Source organism: Kogia breviceps, chromosome 8 (genome assembly GCF_026419965.1).
Source record: "Kogia breviceps isolate mKogBre1 chromosome 8, mKogBre1 haplotype 1, whole genome shotgun sequence".
Classification (NCBI taxonomy): Eukaryota; Metazoa; Chordata; class Mammalia; order Artiodactyla; family Physeteridae; genus Kogia; species Kogia breviceps.
In genome coordinates, this window is record NC_081317.1 from 35728671 (window position 1) to 35749499 (window position 20829).

The window sequence follows — 20829 nt, forward strand, 5'->3', positions numbered from 1 at the left end:
GGCACTACCGGATGATCAGTACACTACAAGAGCAGATGAGAACTGACATACTTGAAGACCTGAGGAATCCATCCTTTACCTACGTAAGAGAAAACTTCCAAAAAAAAAAAAAAAAAAAAACACACACAAAGTGAGTTTTCCTAGAAGAAACAAATATGACAACAACCAACAAAATAAAACAACAACCACAAAAAACTCAATGAAGAACAGGCAGTTGGAAAGACTGGGTCATGGAAACGAATGGAACATTAAATGTAAATAGGTTAAATTCTCCAATCAAAAGACATAAAATGGTTGAATGGATTTTTAAAAAGAAGACCCAAACACATATTACCAATGAGATTCACTTCAGCTTTAAAGACAGATATAAACTGAAGGTGAGTGGATGGAAAATGATATTCCATGCAAATGTAAACCAAAAGAAAGTGGGGATAGCTATTCTTAGAGACAAAGAAGGTCATTAGATCATGACAAAAGGGTCAATTCATCAAGAGGATGTAACAACTGTAAATATTTATACACCCAATATCAGAACACCTAAGTATATAAAAGAAATATTAACAGATGTGAAAAGAAAAAAAAGACAACAATAAAATAATAGGGGACTTCAATACTCCACTTTCAACAATGGATCACTCAGACAGAAAATCAATAAAGAAACATTGAACTTAAACTACACATTGGATCAGATGGACCTAATGACACATACAGAACATTCAACAGCAGCAGAATACATATTCTTCTCATGAACATATGGAACATTCTCCAGGACAGATAAAATGTTAGGAAACAAGACAAGTCTTAATAAACTTAAGAAGACTGAAATCATATCAAATATCTTATCACACAATGGTATGATATCAATCAAAGGGGAAAACTAAAATATCCACAAATATGTCGAGATTAAATAATATGCTCCTCAACAACGAATGGGTCAAAGAAGAAATCAAAAAATACCTTAAGACAAATGAAAACTGAAACACAACATACCCAAACTTATGGGACACAGCAAAAGGAGTTCTAAGAGGAAAGTATATAGTGATAAATGCCTATATTTTTTTAAAAAGTCATATATATAACCCAACTTTATACCTTAAGAATCTAGAAAAAGAAGAACAAATTAAACTCAAAATTAGTAGAATGAAAGAAACAACAAAGATCAGAGAGGATAAATGAAATAGAGACTAGAGAGATAATAGAAAAAATTAATAAAACTAAGGGCTGTTTTTTGAAAAGATAAACAAAACTGACACCCTTAACTAGACTAAGAAAAAGAGACAGGGCTCAAATAAATATAATTAGAAATGAAACAGGAGACATTACAAATAATAACACAGAAATACAAAGGATCATATGAAATTACTCTGCACTATTATACACCACCAAATTAGATACACTAGAAGAAATGGATAAATTCCTATAAACAGACAACCTACCAAGACTGAATCATGAAGAAACAGAAAATCTGAATGGAACAATTATTAGTAAGGAGCTTCAATCATTAACCAAAAACCTCCAAACAAACAATCTAGGACCAGACACCTTCACTGGTAAATTCTACCAAATTAACACCAATTCTTCCCACATTCTTCCAAAAAAAATAGAAGAGGAGGGGATACTTCCAAACATTTACAAGGCCAGCATTACACTGATACCAAAACCAGATAAGGACACCACAAGAAAGGAAAATTACAGGCTAATATCCCTGATAAACAAATCCTCAGTGAAATACTAGCAAACTGAATTCAACAATACATTAAAAGGATCATACACCATCAAGTAAGATTTATTCCATGGATGCAAGGATGGTTTAACACATTCAAATCAATCTGAAAACAAAGCTAAAAACAGTACTTGAACTCTTGAAAACTTAAAACACATTAAGAATTATAATGCTTCTTTAGGATCAAATTTAAATTGACACTAAGAATGGACCTATGCTCTTGAAAATAATAGGAAATTTAAAGTAATAAGATTTTTTTAATACCTTAAGCCAATACTTCTCAAAATCTTACACTGAAATGCCCTTAATCATAGACAACAGTAAACTCGGACTTCTCGGCAATCTTATATATAAGAAATATGTAAAAGACACTGTTTAAAAATGTGTAGAAGGTGGTTCATCACCATAATATGATAAGGATTTCACAAAATCAGTTAAACTTTATTTCTATCCAGTTTCCTTGATGCTGAAGAAAATATAAACGTCAGACACATACCTATAACACACCTTTCTTTTTTGCATTTCATGTTTATTTTAGAAATGTCTTATTTTTTTATAAGAATTATATATAAGATATTTATAAACACACATTTACAAAGGAGAAAGCTGAAGAATGGATATGAATAGCATTAACAGTCACATGGGCAGAGACAGTGACAAGCCTAGACCTTACTTCGCCTTTCTGATTCCGACTTTGATGTTCCTTGTATAGGAAGGATTTGTTTCATATATTCAGGAGGTAATTATTCTGCTAAGCAACTTTATCATTGAGGCACCTGTGTTAGCAATATCTACTACTATCTGCATTTCATTCTCACATAAATAAAATACAATGGACTTCAATTAACGTTACATACACATTCATGGAAATTTAACAAATTAATCAAATTAAGTCATGTAAATCTTGCCAAGCAAAAGACTGAAAGCCCCAGGCCACCCCCAAAATTCAAACTGAAGCTACATTTTGCTATTTTCAGAGTCAATCATATCTAACTTGAGGAAAAAACTGATAATCCTTCAGAAATTAGGTCTGTGAAAGAAATGTTTGAATAATGTCTTTAAATACTTATGTTTTAAATTTATACTATAATGTATAATGTTTAAAGGTTTCCAGACACTTTTGCAATACTAGCTTCATGAACTGTACATTTCTAGATATCTTACCTTTTTTGCTGTAGAAGAAAGGGGTTCCTTTTTCATACTTCTTAGTAAAAACTCTGGCATGTTATTTTCAATATCTTCACGAGTTCCCTTTTTACCCAAAACTGCAGCCAAAAATGAAATAACCTAGGGAGAAAAAATCCAATTTTTTCAATCACTGTGTATCGTGATGGACAAAATTTTACTGTTTACCTGAATACTCAGTGACAATTTGAGTATGTACAAATAGTTTTGCTGTGAGGAAACACAATATGAACCACTGGTATTGGTTTTCTTTATTTGTATTAACAAACAAATCTATAATATAAAAGTTACCCTTGAATGTAGTAAAAAAAATTAAAATAAAAATTCTCACATTGCCATCTCTTCCATGATAAGTTCTACTCACTCAATGAATTCTTTCTTGATCTCATCAGTTGAGATGTCATATTCTCTATTACAATAAACTGTGTACATTCCTTTTTCCTTGTAGGAAATAAACTCATTAAAGGGGTAATACTTGGCTCATAAATTTGTGCATTTTTCTGTATCCAATACATATAGGTGGAATGACAGAATGTTATTTAAGATAAACTAAGGCAATTCATCATTATACACACCATTTTGAATAATAGCTATTCCCCAAATATCAAGTGAGAAAGACAAAAAGACATAGGAAAAAAGGAAATGTAACTTCATATAATGAAGAGCAAGAGATATTTAACCTAGACCTTGGTTCAAATTTCAACCTAAGTTGCTTGGCAGATATGTGAACTTGGGCAACTATATTAATCTCTTTGAATAACTAAAATTATATGAAAACACCAAATATAATACTGGAAGAGTTGTTTTAAATATTAAGGGGAGAATATATGAGGTATACATATATATGGGGGAAAATAACTGATCTGATCATTACTTTAGAAAAATAAGTTATACAAATATTAAAATCTAAAGAAAAAATATGAGAATTAGAAAAACTATCAAAAAATAGTGTTTTCAACATGGTTTGGATACTCCTACAGTGTAAATCTCAAATGACAGAAGAAAAAGAATGGTGTAGAAGTATTTGAAGAGATAAGGGCTAAAAGTTTTCAAAAACTGATTTCAAAAATCAAGCCATACACAGTGGTTAAGAATCCATCTGCCAATGCAGGGAACAAGGGTTCAATCCCTGGTCCGGGAAGATCCCATATGCTGCAGAGGTACTGAGCCCACACACCACAACTACTGAGCCTGTGCTCTAGAGCCCGTGCTCTACAACAAGAGAAGCCACTGCAATGAGAAGCCCACGTACTGCAACGAAGAGTAGCCCTCACTTGCCACAGCTAGAGAAAGCCTGTGCACAGCAAAGAAGACCCAGCACAGCCAAAAATAGATTAAATAATTTTTAAAGCCATATATTCCATATCAACTAAGAACATGAAGCCAAAAAAAAAAAAAATCCACAAGTACTTCCTGCAGAGAAAAAACTGCTCAAAATTTGAGACAGAAATATATTAAAAGTGGTCAGAGGAAAAAACAACAGATTATCTATCTAAGTAAGCAACAATTAGACAAATAGCTGATCTTGCAACAAAAGCAGTGGAGACACTATACAATGGAGTGATATTTTTATTTAGGTCTTTAATCCATTTTGACTTTATTTTTTGTATATGGTGTTAGAGAATCTTCTTATTTCATTCTTTACATGTAGCTGTCCAGTTTTCCCAGTGCCACTAATTAAAAAGACTGTCTTTTCTCCACTGTATATTCTTGCCTCCTTTGTCATAGATTAATTGACCACAGGTGCATGGGTTTATTTCTGGATTTTCTATCCTGTTCCACTGATCTACGTCTGTTTTTGTGCCAGTATCATATGCCTTTGATTACTGAAGCTTTATAGAACAGTCTGAAGTCAGGGAGCCTGATTCCTCCAGCTCTGTTTTTCCTTTCTCAAGATTACTTTGGCTTTCTGGGGTCTTTTGTGTTTCCATACAAATTTTAAAATTTTTTGCTCTACTTCTGTGAAATATGCCATTGGTAATTTGACAGGGATTGCATTAAATCTGTCACTGCCTAAATGTAAAAAAACTCCTACAGAAAAACATAGGCAGAACACTCTTTGACATAAAACGCAGCATCTTTTTGGATCTGTCTCCTAGAGTAATGGAAATAAAAATAAACAACTGGGACCTAATTAAATTGAAAACCTTTTCCACAGCAAAGGAAACCATAAACAAAACAAAAGACAACCTACATAATGGGAGAAAATATTTGCAAATGATGTGATGACAAGGCATTAACTTCCAAAATATACAAATAGCTCATACAGCTCAACATCAATAAAACAAACAACTCAACCAAAAAATGGGGAGAAGATCTAAACAGACATTTCTCTGAAGAAGACATAAAGATGGCCAAAAGGAACATGAAAAAAATGCTCAACATCACTAATTATTAGAGAAATGCAAATCAAAACTACAACGAGGTATCACATCATTCCAGTCAGAATGGCCATCATCAAAGTCTATAAATAATAAATACTGGAGAGGGTGTGGAGAAAAAGGAACTCTCTTACACTGTTGGTGGGAATGTAAGTTGGTACAGACACTATGGAGAACAGTATGAAGGTTCTGTTCACAATATGTGTGCCACTTACACAAAAAACATCTACAACAAGAGGTAGAGAAAGACCATGCAAACAAAAACCAAATGAAAGTTGATATAGCTATATTAATATCAGATAATACTGAGGCAAAAAGCATTACTAAATTAAAGAGGCACACTTGATACTAATTAATTCATTTGGAAGTTATACAAAGTGTAAATTACTAAAGAAGAAACATTTACTGAAACAATAGTCATCAAATTGATAAGCACAATGGTAGATTTTGAAATAAGTTAGTAAGAACAAAACAAAGAAATCAGTAAAGATATAGAATATTTGAATAAAATGGTAAGCAAACTTGACCTAATAAACATTTGATAAACCACTGTAAACTACAGCAAAACATAGTTTCACTTAAAGTACACATAAAATATTTACCAAAGTTGACATGCAAAGTCCTGGAGCAAATCTTAATACATCCAACAGACAAAAATCATACAGAATATGTTCTTTGGTCACAGTGCAAGAAATCAGAAATAACAAAAATATAAACAGAAAATCCCCCAATATTTGGAAAGTAAGGAATATATTTCAAAGTAGAACTCACAATGGAGATTAGAAAATATTTAAATTGAATACTAGTGAGTAATAATTATATATTAAATTTGTGGAATACACTTAAAGCCATGGTTTATGGACTTAAATGCATATATATTAGGACAGAAGAGAACCTGCTAATAAAATATCTAAGAATCTATCTGAAAAATATATAAAAATAACTTGTTATTTTTAACACAGAAAAATAGAATTTAACACACAAAAATAGAATTATAAAACATGAAAAAGCATAAAATAAAAAAGACTGACAAAGCCAAATGATCATTCTGTGAAAAGATTTTTAAAAGTGATGACCCCTAGAAAATTGATTAAAAAAACAAATAGAAACTAAGAGAACAGGCAAACACACACAAAAAATGTATAAGACACAATAAACAATGTTATGCCAATAACTGAAATTTTAGGTGAAATGGAAAAACAGAACTTATCAACACTAAAACAAGAAGAAACAGAAATTTTGCATATTCAAATAACTATTATAGAAATCTAAATACATAATCACAAACCTTCTACAAAGAAAACTAAGCGTCAAATAGCCACAAATAAAGTCTACCAATGCTTAAGAAAGCTATAATGCCAATCTTAAACAAACTCCTCCAGATTTTAGAGAAAGGGAGAAATGTTCTCAACTCATTTTATGAGTTCAACATAACCTTGATAAGAAAATCTAACAAAAGTATGGGAAATTTACAGGCCAATTTCTCATACTCACATAGAAGCAAAACTCTTAAAATATTAGCAAATGGGACATAGAAATGTAAAAAATAAATATATACTAAAGCCAAGTTGGGTTGACTGTGGAAATGTAATGTTGGTTTAACCTTCAAAATTTAGATATTAGATACGTATTAACTAGTATCTTAGGTATTACACTTAGCTTTCCTAACTCTTAGTTTCCTTAAAATAAAAATAAATTAAAATAGGACAATCTATTGAGCTGGCCAAAAGGTTTGCTCTGTTTTTTTCCATAAGATGATTCCAGTAGCACTTAGTTGTCTTCTAACTTCATTCAAAACAATTTTGTTAGATTGTATGTGACAGCTGTCATATCAGTATGCATTTGAAAAAAAAATCAAAATCGGTGAATTTGTGTGCAGCCATTTTAATATTGAAGATGGAAGAAAAAAGCAACATTTTTGGCATATTATGCTTTATTATTTCAAGAAAGGTGAAAACACAACCAAAATGCAAAAGATTTGTGCAATGTATGCAGAAGGTGCTGTGACTGACTGAACATGTCCAAAGTGGTTTGTGAAGTTTCGTCCTGGAGATTTCACCATGGTCGGGTAGAATAGTTGACGTTAATAGTGAGACAGTAACTGAGAACAATCAACGTTTTACACCATGCAGAAGATAGCTGACATACTCAAAATATCCAAATCAAGCACTGAAAATCATTTGCACCAGCTGGGTTATGTTTAATCCCTTTGATGTTTGGGTTCCACATTAAGCGAAAAAAAACTTCTTATATTTCTGCATACAATTCACTACTTAAAAGCAATGAAAACGTTCCATTTTTAAAGCAAATTGTATTAGGTGATGAAAAGTAGATACTGTACAATAATGTGGAATGGAAGAGATCGTGAGGCAAGTGAAATGAACCACCAACAACCACACCAAAGGCTGGTCTTCATCCAAAGGTGATGTTGTGTATATGGTGGGATTGGGAGTCCTCTATTATGAGCTCCTTGCAGAACACCAAACGATTAATTTCAACAAGTACTGCTCCCAATTAGAACAACTCAAATCAGCACTCGACAAAAAGCATCCAGAATAAGTCAACAAAAAAACGCATAAACTTCCCTCAGGATAATGCAAGACCACATGTTTCTTTGATGACCAGGCAAAACTGTTACAGCTTGGCTGGGAAGTTCTGATTCATCCACCATATTCACCAGACATTGCACCTTTGGATTTCTACTTATTTCAATCTTTACAAAATTCTCTTAATAGAAAAAGATAGAATTAGGAAGCTGCTTGAAAAATGGCAGAAGGTAGTGGAACAAAAGGGTGAATACATTGTTCAATAAAGTTATTGGTGGAAATGAAAAATGTGTCTTTTACTTTTACTTAAAAATCAAAGGCACTTTTTGGCCAACCCAACATTTCACTTCAAGATACTTAACATTTTATGTGAAGTGATACATTAACTTTAAGCACATAGTAAAAAGTTGGGAATGTATATCTTTATCACTAGACGAAACATGAAAAAAATAATAAACACAGCACAGTTAAAAATCAATAGAAGAGGGCTTCCCTGGTGGCACAGTGGTTGAGAGTCCGTCTGCTGATGCAGGGGATGTGGGTTAGTGCCCTGGTCCGGGAGGATACCACGTGCCACGGAGTGGCTGGGCCTGTGAGCCATGGCCTCTGAGCCTGCACATCCAGAGCCTGTGCTCCACAACGGGAGAGGCCACAGCAGTGAGAGGCCCGTGTACCACAAAAAAAGTTAAAAAAAAAATAGAAGAATTAAAATGGAATTCTAAAAAATATACTATCAACCCAAAACAAAGGAGAAATATTAAAAAACAGAAAGCAATCTGTTCAAACAGAAAACAATCAATATAACCAAATCCAAACATAACAGAAATTATATTAAATATAAATGCACTAAACACTCCAATTAAACATCAGAGGCTGTCAGGATAAATACAAGACTTGTCTCCAAGAGACACATTTTAAATATAAAGACACAGATAGCTTGAAATAAAGGGTTGGAAAAAGACAAACCATTCAAACAGTCAGCATAAGAATACTGGACTGGTTATCTTAATATCAGATAAAGTAGATTTCAAATTGTATTACCAGAATACAGAAACACTTAATAAAGGGGTCAGGAAGACATAGTGATCGTAACAGTTTACAACCTAATAACACAGCTTCAAAGTACATGAAGACAAAATTGACAGAATTAAAAGGAAAAATAGAAAAACCCACAATCATAGCAGGAGATTTTAACTTTTCTCCCTCAGCTATTAATACTTAAAACATAGAAAATCTGATTATTATCAATTACCTTGAACTGCTAATTAGAAATTATATAGAATAGTACATCCAACTACAGAAACAATTGCAGAATAATTGCAGAAATCAATGAAGTACCAAACAACAGAGAAGATTAACAAAGCTAAAAGTATATTCTTTGAAAGGATCAACAAAATCAATACCCCTCAAGTTATACTAATTAAGAATAAAATAGAGGCTACAAAAGATCCACATTAAGATGCAGAGAGATATTACTCAGATGCGACAAATACTAAAAGAATAAAAAAGGAACATAAAGAAGTATTTATGTCAATCAATTTGGCAACTGAGATAAAACGTATAAATCATTTGAAAGATACAATTTACCAAAATTGACACAGCAAAAAACAGAAAATCTGAATGGCCACATATCTATTAAAGTAATTGAATTCATTAACAAAAAACTTCCCTTAAAGAAAACTCCAGGTCTAAAAGATTGCACTAATAAATTCCATCAAATATAAGTATAAAATAACTTAAATACACAACCTTTTTAAAAAGACAGAAAAAACACTTTGCAATTTATTTTAAGAAGCCTACAAAACCCAGATACAAAAACCTGACAAACATATTGCAGGAAAAGAAAATTACAGACCAATTTCCATAATAAATATAAATGTAAAACTTATTCAAATATTAAGCAACTGAAACCAGCAATATAAAAAAAAATCTGATGATCAAACTGGGTTTAATCCCAGAAATGCAAAATTAGTTTAACATTTAAAAACCAATATAAATCTTACTGATTTATATAATAATATATTAACAGAATAAATGGGGGAAAAACATGATTAGCCCAATAGATGTCAAAAAAAATTTGATAAAATTCAATACACATTAACTATAATAAATCTCAGAAACAAGGACAAGAAGGAAACATCCTAACTCTGATAAAAGATACTAAGAAAATCCTACAGCTAATATACTTAATGTTGAAATAGTAAATGCTTTCTCTGTAAAAGCAGGAATGAGATAAAGATTTCACTCCCACTAGTTCTATTCAAATTGTACTGAGATCATACCTAGATAGTGAAATAATGTAAGAAAAAGAAATAAAAGGCATAAAAATTGAAGAAGTAAAACTGTATTTGTGGATGACATGATCGTTTACATAAAAAACCCTAAGGCATCTACAAAACAACTAAAACTAATAAGTGAAGAATTTAGCAACACAAAAAACATACAAAAATAACTTTGACTTTTATATATAATACCATCAAAAAATCTGAAAGTTAAATGGAAAAAATCCATTTACAAAAGCATCAAAAATATAAGAATGAATTTAATAAAAAATGTATAAGGCCCATGCACAAAACTATAAAACACTGCTGAGACAAGTTAAAGACCTAAATAAGGGAGCTATCACTTCATGTTAATTCTCCACAAACTGTTGTATAAATTCAATACAACTAAACTCCACAAGCCTAATCAAAATCCAAACAGATTTTTTCATTGAACTTGACAAACTGATTAAAACTTAACATGGAAATGCAAAGGGATAAAAAGAGACAGGAAGGTACTTAACACAAAATTGAGTGTAAGTGGGATTGGTTCAAGATGGAGGAGTAGAAGGACGTGTTCTCACTCCCTCTTGCGAGAGCACCGGAATCACAACTAACTGCTGAACAATCATGGACAGGAAGACACTGGAACTCACCAAAAAAGATACCCCACATCCACAGACAAAGGAGAAGCCACAATGAGACAGTAGGAGGGGCGCAACCACAATGAAATCAAATCTCATAACTGCTGGGTGGGTGATCAAAAACTGGAGAATACTTATACCACAGAAGTCCACCCACTGGAGTGAAGGTTCTGAGCCCCACTTCAGGCTTCCCAACCTGGGGGTCTGGCAATTGGAGGAGGAATTCCTAGAGAATCAGACTTTGAGGGCTAGTGGGATTTGATTGCAGGACTTGGACAGAACTGGGGTAAACAGAGACTCCACTCTTGGAGGGAACATAAAAAGTACTGTGCACATCAGGACCCAGGGGAAGGAGCAGTGACCCCATAGGAGACTAAACCAGACGTACCTGCTAGTGTTGGAGGGACTCCTGCAGAGGCGAGGGGTGGCTGTGTCTCACCGAGAGGACAAGGACACTGGCAGCAAAAGTTCTGGGAAGTACTCCTTTGTGTAAGCCCTCCCAGGGCTGCCATTAGGCCCACCAAAGAGGCTAGGTAGCCTCCAGTGTTGGGTCACCTCAGGCCAAACAACCAAAAAGGAGGGAGCCCAACCCCACCCATCAAGAGACAAGCAGATTAAGTTTTACTGAGCTCTGCCCACCAGAGCAGTAGCCAGCTCTACCCACCACCAGTCCCTCCCATCAGGAAACTTGCACAAGCCTCTTAGATAGCCTCATCTACCTGAAGGCAGATAGCAGAAGCAAGAAGAACTACAGTCCTGCAGCCTGTGGAACAAAAACCACATTCAGAGATAGACAAGATGAAAAGGCAGAAGGCTATGTACCAGATGAAGGAACAAGAAAAACAACTAAATGAAGCAGAGATGGGTAACTTTCCAGAAAAAGAATTCAGAATAATGATAGTGAAGATGATCCAGGACCTTGGAAAAAGAATGGAGGTAAAGATCAAGAAGATGCAAGAAATGTTTAACAAAGACCTAGAAGAAATAAAGAACAAACAAAAAGAGATGAACAATATAATAACTGAAATGAAAAATATACTAGAAGGAATCAATAGCAAAAAAACTGAAGCAGAAAAATGGATAAGTCACCTGGAAGACAGAATGGAGAAATTCACTGCTGCAGAACAGAATAAAGAACGAAAATAAATGAAGACAGCCTAAGAGACTTCTGGGACAACATTAAATGCAACAACATTCGCATTATAGGGGTACCAGAAGGAGAAAAGAGAGAGAAAGCACACGAGAAAATATTTGAAGAAATTATAGACGGAAACTTCCCTAACATGGGAAAGGAAATAGCTACTCAAGTGCAGGAAGTGCAGAGACTCCCATACAGGATAAACCCAAGGAAAACATGCCGCGACACACAGTAATCAAATTGCCAAAATTAAAGACAAAGAAAAATTATTGAAAGCAGCAAGGGAAAAATGAAAAATAATATACAAGGGAACTCCCATGAGGTTAACAGCTAATTTCTCAGGTAAAACTCTACAACCCAGAAGGGAGTGGCATGACATATTTAAAGTGATGAAAGGGAAGAACCTACAAACAATATTACTCTACTGGCAAGGATCTCATTCAGATTCAATGGAGAAATCAATAGCTTTACAGACAAGCAAAAGCTAAAAGAATTCAGCACCACCAAAGCATCTCTACAACAAATGCTAAAGTAACTTCTCTAAGTGGGAAACACAAGAGAAGAAAAGGACCTACAAAAACAAACCAGAAACAATTAAGAAAATGGTGGGCTTCCCTGGTGGCACAGTGGTTGAGAGTCCGCCTGCCGATGCAGAGAACACGGGTTCGTGCCCCGGTCCGGGAAGATCCCACATGCTGCAGAGTGGCTGGGCCTGTGAGCCATGGCCACTGAGCCTGCGTGTCCGGAGGCTGTGCTCCGCAACGGGAGAGGCCACAACAGTGAGAGGCCCGCATACCACACACACAAAAAAAGAAAATGGTCATAGGAACATACATATCAATAATTGCCTTAAGCATGAATGGATTAAATGCTCCAACCAAAAGACACAGGCTTGCTGAATGGATACAAAAACAAGACCCATATATATGCTGTCTACAAGAGACCCACTTCACACCTAGGGACACACACAGACTGAAAGTGCGGGGATGGAAAAAGATATTCCATGCAAATGGAAATCAAAAGAAAGCTGGAGTAGCATACTCATAACAGATAAAATAGACTTTAAAATAAAGAATGTTACAAGAGACAAGGAGAGGAGGCGCTTCACGATGGTGGATGAGTAAGACATGGAGATCACCTTCCTCCACACAAATGCATCAGAAATACATCTACATGTAGAACAACTCCTAGAGAACACCTACTGAACGCTGGCAGAAGACATCAGACCTCCCAAAAGGCAAGGAACTCCCCACGTATCTTGGTAGAGCAAAAGAAAAAAGAAAAAAGAGACAAAAGAATACAGATGGGACCTACACCAGTGGGAGCGAGCTGTGAAAGAGAAAAGGTTTCCACACACTAGGAGGTCCCTTCGTGGGCAGAGCCTGCAGGTGGTGGAGGGGCGAAGCTTCAGAGCCAAGGAGAACGCAGCAACAGGGGTACAGAGGGCAAAGCAGAGAAATTCCCGCATGGAGGATCGGTGCCGGCCAGCACTCACCAGCCCTAGAGGCTTGTCTGCTCACCTGCTGGGGCGGGTGGGGGCTGGGAGCTGAGGCTCGGGCTTCAGAGATCAGATCCCAGGGAGAAGACTGGGGTTGGCTGTGTGAAAACAGCCTGAAGGGGGCTAGCGCGCCACGGGTAGCTGGGAAGGAGTCCGGGAAAAGGTCTGCAACTGCCAAAGAGGTAAAGGACTTTTTCTCACCTCTTTATTTCCTGGTGCATGAGGAGAGGGGTTTAAGAGTGTTGCTTAAAGGAGCTCCAGAGATGGGCGCAAACTGCAGCTATCAGCACAGACCCCAGAAACGGGCATGAGACACTAAAGCTGCTTCTGCGGCCACCAAGAAGCCTGTGTGCAAGCACAGGTCACTATCCACACCACCCATCCCGGGAGCCTCTGCAGCCCACCACTGCCAGGGTTCTGTGATCCAGGTACAACTTCCTCGAGAGAACACACAGCATGCCTCAGGCTGTTGCAAAGTCACGCTGGCCTCTGCCGCTGCAGGCTAGCCCCACACTCCGTACCCCTCCCTCCCCCAGGCCTGAGTGACCCAAAGCCCTCTAATCAGCTTCTCCTTTAACTCCATCCTGTCTGAGCAAAGAACAGACACCCTCAGGTGACCTACATGGAGAGGTAGGGCCAAATCCAAAGCTGAATACTAGGAGCTGTGCAAACAAAGAAGAGAAAGGGAAATCTCTCCCAGCTGCCTCAGGAGCAGCAGATTAAATCTCCACAGTCAACTTGATGTACCCTGCATCTGAGGAATACCTGAACAGACAATGAATCATCCCAAATTGAGGAGGTGGACTTTGGGAGCTATGATATATACTTTTCCCTATTTTTCTTCTTGTGAGTGTGCATGTGTATGCTTCTCTGTGTAATTTTGTCTGTATAGCTTTCCTTTTATTATTTCTCCTACGGTTCTGTCTCTCCGTTTTTTTGGCGGGGGGGTTGCTGGTGTGGTTTTTTTTTTTTAGTATAGTTTTCAGCGCTTGTTATCACTGGTGGATTTGTTTTTTGGTTTGGTTGTTCTCTTCTTTCTTTCTATTTTTTAAATTACTTAAAAATAACTTGAATACTTATTTTTTGTTTTTGAACTTAATAAGTGTTCTTTTAATTTAACTTAATTTTATCTTTCTCTTTCTTTCTCTTTTTCTCCCTTTTATTATGAGCCATGTGGATGACAGGCTCCTGGTGCTCCAGCCAGGTGTCATGGCTCTGAGGTGGAACAGCCAAGTTTAGGACATTGATCCACCAGAGACCTCCCAGCTCCAAGTAATATCAAATGGCAAAAATCTCCGAGAGATCTCCACCTCAATACCAAGACACAGCTCCTATCAACGACCAGCAAGCTACAGTGCTGGACACCCTATGCCAAACAGCTAGTAAGAAAGGGACACAACCATACCCATTAGCAGAGAGGTTGCTTAAAATCATAATAAGTTCACAGACACCCCAAAACACACCACCAGACATGGACTGCCCAACAGAAAGACAAGATCCAGCCTCAACCACCGAAACACAGGCACCAGTCCCCTCCACCAGAAAGCCTACACAACCCACTGAACCAACCTTAGCCACTGGGGGCAGACACCAAAAACAACGGAAACTATGAACGTGCAGCCTGTGAAAAGGAGACCCCAAACACAGTAAGTTAAGAAAAACAAGAAGACAAAGAAACACACAGCAGATGAAGGAGCAAGGGAAAAACCCACCAAACCAAACAAATGAAGAGGAAATAGGCAGTCTACCTGAAAGGATTCAGAATGACAGTAAAGATGATCCATAATCTTGGAAATAGAATGGAGAAAATACAAGAAACGTTTAACAAGGATCTAGAAGAATTAAGAGTAAACAAACAATCATGAACAACACAACAAATGAAATGAAAAATTTTCTAGAAGGGATCAACAGCAGAATAACTGAGGCAGAAGAATGGATAAGTGATCTGAAAGAAAAAATAGTGGAAATAACTACTGCAGAGAAGAATAAAGAAAAAAGAATGAAAGGAATTAAGGACAGTCTCAGAGACCTCTTGGAAAATATTTAATGCATAAGATGCATAAGATGGACTTAATGATATTTATAGGACATTCCATCCAAAAATAACAGAATTCACTTTCTTCTCAAGTGCTCATGGAACATTCTCCAGGATAGATCATATCTTGGGTCACAAATCAAGCCTTGATAAATTTAAGAAAACTGAAATTGTATCAAGTGTCTTTTCAGACCACAACACTATGAGACTAGATATCAATTACAGGAAAAAAACTGTAAAAAATACAAATACATGGAGGCTAAACAATACACTACTTAATAACCAAGAGATCACTGAAGAAATGAAAGAGGAAATCAAAAAATACTGAGAAACAAATGACAATGAAAACAAGGTGAACCAAAACTTATGGCATGCAGCAAAAGCAGTTCTAAGCGGAAAGTTTATGGCAATACAATCCTACCTTAAGAAACAAGAAACAACTCAAATAAACAACCTAAGCTTACACCTAAAGCAATCAGAGAAAGAAGAACAAAAAAACCTCCAAAGTTAGCAGAAGGAGGGAAATCATAAAGATCAGATCGGGAATAAATGAAAAAGAAATGAAGGAAACGAAAACAAAGATCAATAAAACTAAAAGCTGGTTCTTTGAGAAGATAAACAAAATTGATAAACCATTAGCCAGACTCATCCAGAAAAAAAGGGAGAAGACTCAAATCAACAGAATTAGAAGTGAAACAGGAAAAGTTACAGCTGACACTGCAGAAATACAAAGGATCATGAGAGATTACTACAATCAACTGTATGCCAATAAAATGGACAACCTGGAAGAAATGAACAAATTCTTAGAAATGCACAATCTGCCGAGACTGAACCAGAAAGAAATAGAAAATATGAACAGACCAATCACAAGCACTGAAATGGAAACTGGGATTAAAAATCTTCCAAAAAACAAAAGCCAAGGACCAGATGACTTCACAGGCGAATGCTATCAAACATTTAGAGAAGAGCTAACACCTATCATTCTCAAACTCTTACAAAATATAACAGAGGGAGGAACACTCCCAAACTCATTCTATGAGGCCACCATCACCCTGACACCAAAAGCAGACAAAGATGTCACAAAGAAAGAAAACTACAGGCCAATATCATTGAGGAACTGAGAGGCAAAAATCCTTAACAAAATACTAGGAAACAAATCCAACAGCACATTAAAAGGATCATACACCATGATCAAGTGGGGTTTATCCCAGGGATGCAAGGATTCTTCAATATATGCAAATCAATCAATGTGATACACCATATTTACAAATTGAAGGAGAAAAACCATATGATCATCTCAATAGATGCAGAAAAAGCTTCTGACAAAATTCAACACCCATTTATGATAAAAACCATCCAGAGAGTAGGCATAGAGGGAACCTACCTCAACATAATAAAGGCCATATATGACAAATCCACAGCAAACATCATTCTCAGTGGTGAAAAACTAAAAGCATTTCCTCTAAGATCAGGAAGAAGACAAGAATGTCCACTCTCACCACTATTATTCACCATAGTTTTGGAAGTCATAGCCACAGCAATGAGAAGAAAAAGAAATAAACGGAATACAAATTGGAAAATAGGAAGTAAAACTGTCACTGTTTGCAGATGACATGATACAATACATAGAGAATCCTGAAGATGCCACCAGAAAACTACTAGAGCTAATCAATGAATTTGGTAAAGATGCAGGATAGAAAATTAATGCACAGAAATCTCTTGCATTCCTATATACTAATGATTAAAAATCTGAAAGAGAAATTAAAGAAACACTCCCATTTGCCATTGCAACATAAAGAATAAAATACCTAGGGATAAATCTACCCAGGGAGACAAAAGACCTGTATGCAGAAAACTACAAGACACTGATGAAAGAGTGAAGATGATACAAACAGACGGAGAGATATACCATGGTCTTGGATTGGAAGAATCCACATTGTGAAAATGACTCTACTACCCAAAGCAATCTATAGATTCAATGCAATCCCTATCAAGTTACCAATGGCTTTTTTAACAGAACTAGAAGAAAAAAATCTTAAAATTTGTATGGAGACACAAAAGACCCCAAATAGCCAAGCAGTCTTGAGGGAAAAAAAAATGGAGCTGGAGGAATCAGACTCCCTGACTTTAGACTATACTACAAAGCTATAGTAATCAAGACAATATGGTACTGGCACAAAAACAGAAATGTAGATCAATGGAACAGGATAGAAAGCCCAGAGAGAAACCCATGCAGGTATGGTCAACTAATCTATGACAAAGGAGGCAAGGATATACAATGAAGAAAAGACAATCACTTCAATAAGTGATGCTGGGAGAATTGGACAGCTACATGTAAAATAATGAAGTTGGAACACTCCTTAACACCATACACAAAAATAAACTCAAGATGGATTAGTGACCTAAATGTAAGAATGGACACTATAAAACTCTTAGAGGAATACGTAGGAAGAACACTCTTTGACATAAATCACAGGAAGATCTTTTTTGATCCACCTCCTAGAATAATGGAAATAAAAATAAACAAATGGGACCTAATGAAAATTAAAAGTTTTTGCACAGCAAAGGAAACTACAAACCAGACGAAAAGACAACCCTTAGAGTGGGAAAAAAATATTTGCAAAGGAATCAACGGACAAAGGATTAATCTTCAAAATAGACATTTCTCTAAAGAAGACATACAGATGGCCAAGAAGCACATGAAAAGCTCGTCAACATCACTAATTATTAGAGAAACTCAAATCAAAACTACAATGAGGTATCACCTCACACCAGTTAGATTGGGCATCATCCGAAAATCTACAAACAACAAATGCTGGAGAGGGCCTGGAGAAAAGGGAACCCTCTTGCACTGTTGGTGGAAATGTAAATTGATACAGCCACTATGTAGAACAGTATGGAGGTTCCTTAAAAATCTAAAAATAGAATTATCATATGACCCAGCAGTCTCACTACTGGGCACATATCCAGAGAAAACCATAATTCAAAAAGAGACATGCAACCCAATGTTCACTGCAGCACTATTTACAATAGCCAGGACATGGAAGCAACCTAAATGCCCATCGACTGATGAATGGATAAAGCAGATGTGGTGTATATATATATATATATATATATATATATATATATATATATATATATATATATATATACACAATGGAATATTGCTCAGCCATAAAAAGGAATGAAATTGGGTCATTTCTAGAGACGTGGATGGATCTAGAGACTGTCATACAGAGAGAAGTAAGTTAGAAAGAGAAAAACAAATATCGTATATTAACGCATATATGTGGAACCTAGAAAAATGGTACAGATAAACTGGTTTGCAGGGCAGAAATTGAGACACAGATGTAGAGAACAAATGTATGGATACCAAGAGGGGAAAGTGGCGGGGGTGGTGGTGGTGGTGTGATGAATTGGGAGATTGGGATTGACATATATACACTAATATGTATAAAACGGATAACTAATAAAGAATCTGCTGTATAAAAAAATAAAGTTAAAATAAAGAAAGAAAAAAAATTGAGTGTAAGTAACAGTAAAACTGAACAATGACACAATAAAAAGACTAGAATCAAGACTCATACATATATGGACAGCCAGCTGAACTAAAAAATGGGCAAAGAACTTGTATCTTAGTCACTTTGGAGTGCTATAACAAATTACCATAGACTGGATGGCTTAAACAACAAACTTTCATTTCTCATAGTCCTGGGGGCTAGGAGTTTCAAAATCAATGTGCTGGTAGATCTGATGTCTGGTGAAAGCCCACTTCCTGTTTTGCAGATGGCAGTCATCTTGTATCCGCAGATGACAGAAAGCAGACTGAGGGGGTAAACTCCCTAGTATCTCTTCTTACAAAGCCACTAACACCATCATGAGGGCTTCACACTGATGACCTAATTACCTTCCAGAGGCCGCATCTCCAAACACCATCACATTGGGGATTAGAGTTTCAACAAATGAATTTTCGGGAGATGCAAACATTCAATCTATAGCAACATGAATACACAATTCTCCAAAGAAGATACACAGATGGCCAAAAAGCACAAGAAAAGTTGTTCAACACCATTGATCATTAAAGAAATGCAAATCAAAACCACAGTGAGGTACCACTTCATATGCACTAGGATAGCTACTATGAAGAAAACAGAAAATAAGTATTGAGAAGGGTGTGAAGAAACACGAAACCTCATACATTGCTAGTGGGAATGTAATATGGTGCTGCCATTGTGGAAAATGGTTTAGCAGTTGCACAAAAAATTAAACATAGAATTATCATATGACCTAGGGAAATGAAAGCATATGTCCACACAGAAACTTATACACAAATATGTGTAACTGCATTATACACAGCAGCCAAAACATAGAAACAACCCAAATGTCCATCAAAGGATAAATGGGTAAACAAAATTGTTGTATTTACATGCAGTTGAATATTATTCAGCCATAAAAAGGATGAAGTACTGATACATGCTACAACTTGGATGAACCTTGAAAGCATTACACTAAATGAAAGCACCAGACACAAAAAGTCACAACTGTATTTCCTTTCTATGAAGTATTCAGAAAAGGCAAATCTATAGATGCAGATGCAGAAGATCAATTAGTGGTTGGCAAGGGATGGCGGGAAGGGGAAAAGAAAACTGATTACTTAATGCATATTGGGTATTGTTCTGTGGAGATGCAAAAGTTGTGAAACCAGAGAGAGATGGGGGTTGCACACACTGTGAATGCACTAAATGCCACTGAATTGCATAAATTGAAATGGTTAATTTATGTTATGTGAATTTCACCTCAGTAAAATAATTATACCTTACAGTTTTATGAGTATGCATTTATGTATGATATAATCACTATTACTTTAGTTCTTGAGAAAAAGAGGAAAAATATGTAAAATGTCAAGCTAGTACATAAGAATGATTCAATGTTAGCATTATTTCACTGAGGTAAGGAAGCTTTATGCCCTGAATACAATCTTGCATATCACAATAAACTAAGTAGATTTTCAGTAAATTATGTTATCTAAAAGATTATAAAATAATGATAAATAAGGATGGTCAAAACTTCTGCTGAGTTTTAAAATATTCTTTAAAATCTGCATTCTGAACCCACATTACAAAAGGCAGTGTAATGCAGGAGCTATGAAAAAGACTTTGGAGTCTGACCAACCAACATTGTACTACCTATGTGACTCTGTGCAATTTCTATAATGTTGCCATAAATTTCAACTTTTTCATCAATAAAATGAGTGAATAATGCCTAATTAACATAAGTTTAATGGAAAATGTATATCGTAGAACATGGCACATAGGTTAGGAATCATTAAATATATAACCACAGAAAGATATGATTACTCAACTCAACTTAAAATTAATTAATGCATTCAATAAAATATATTAATATACTTATTACCTA

General features: G+C 35.6%; 1 protein-coding gene across 1 annotated transcript in view; it reads right to left on the reverse strand.

Moving 5' to 3' along the window:
- Positions 1-20829, reverse strand: part of ERCC6L2 (ERCC excision repair 6 like 2) — a 152690-nt gene that overhangs the window by 109169 nt on the left and 22692 nt on the right. Inside the window, exon 3 of the mRNA XM_059071749.2 lies at positions 2888-3010. Coding sequence (XP_058927732.1) covers positions 2888-3010 — 123 coding nt within the window. The remainder of the gene's footprint in view (positions 1-2887; positions 3011-20829) is intronic.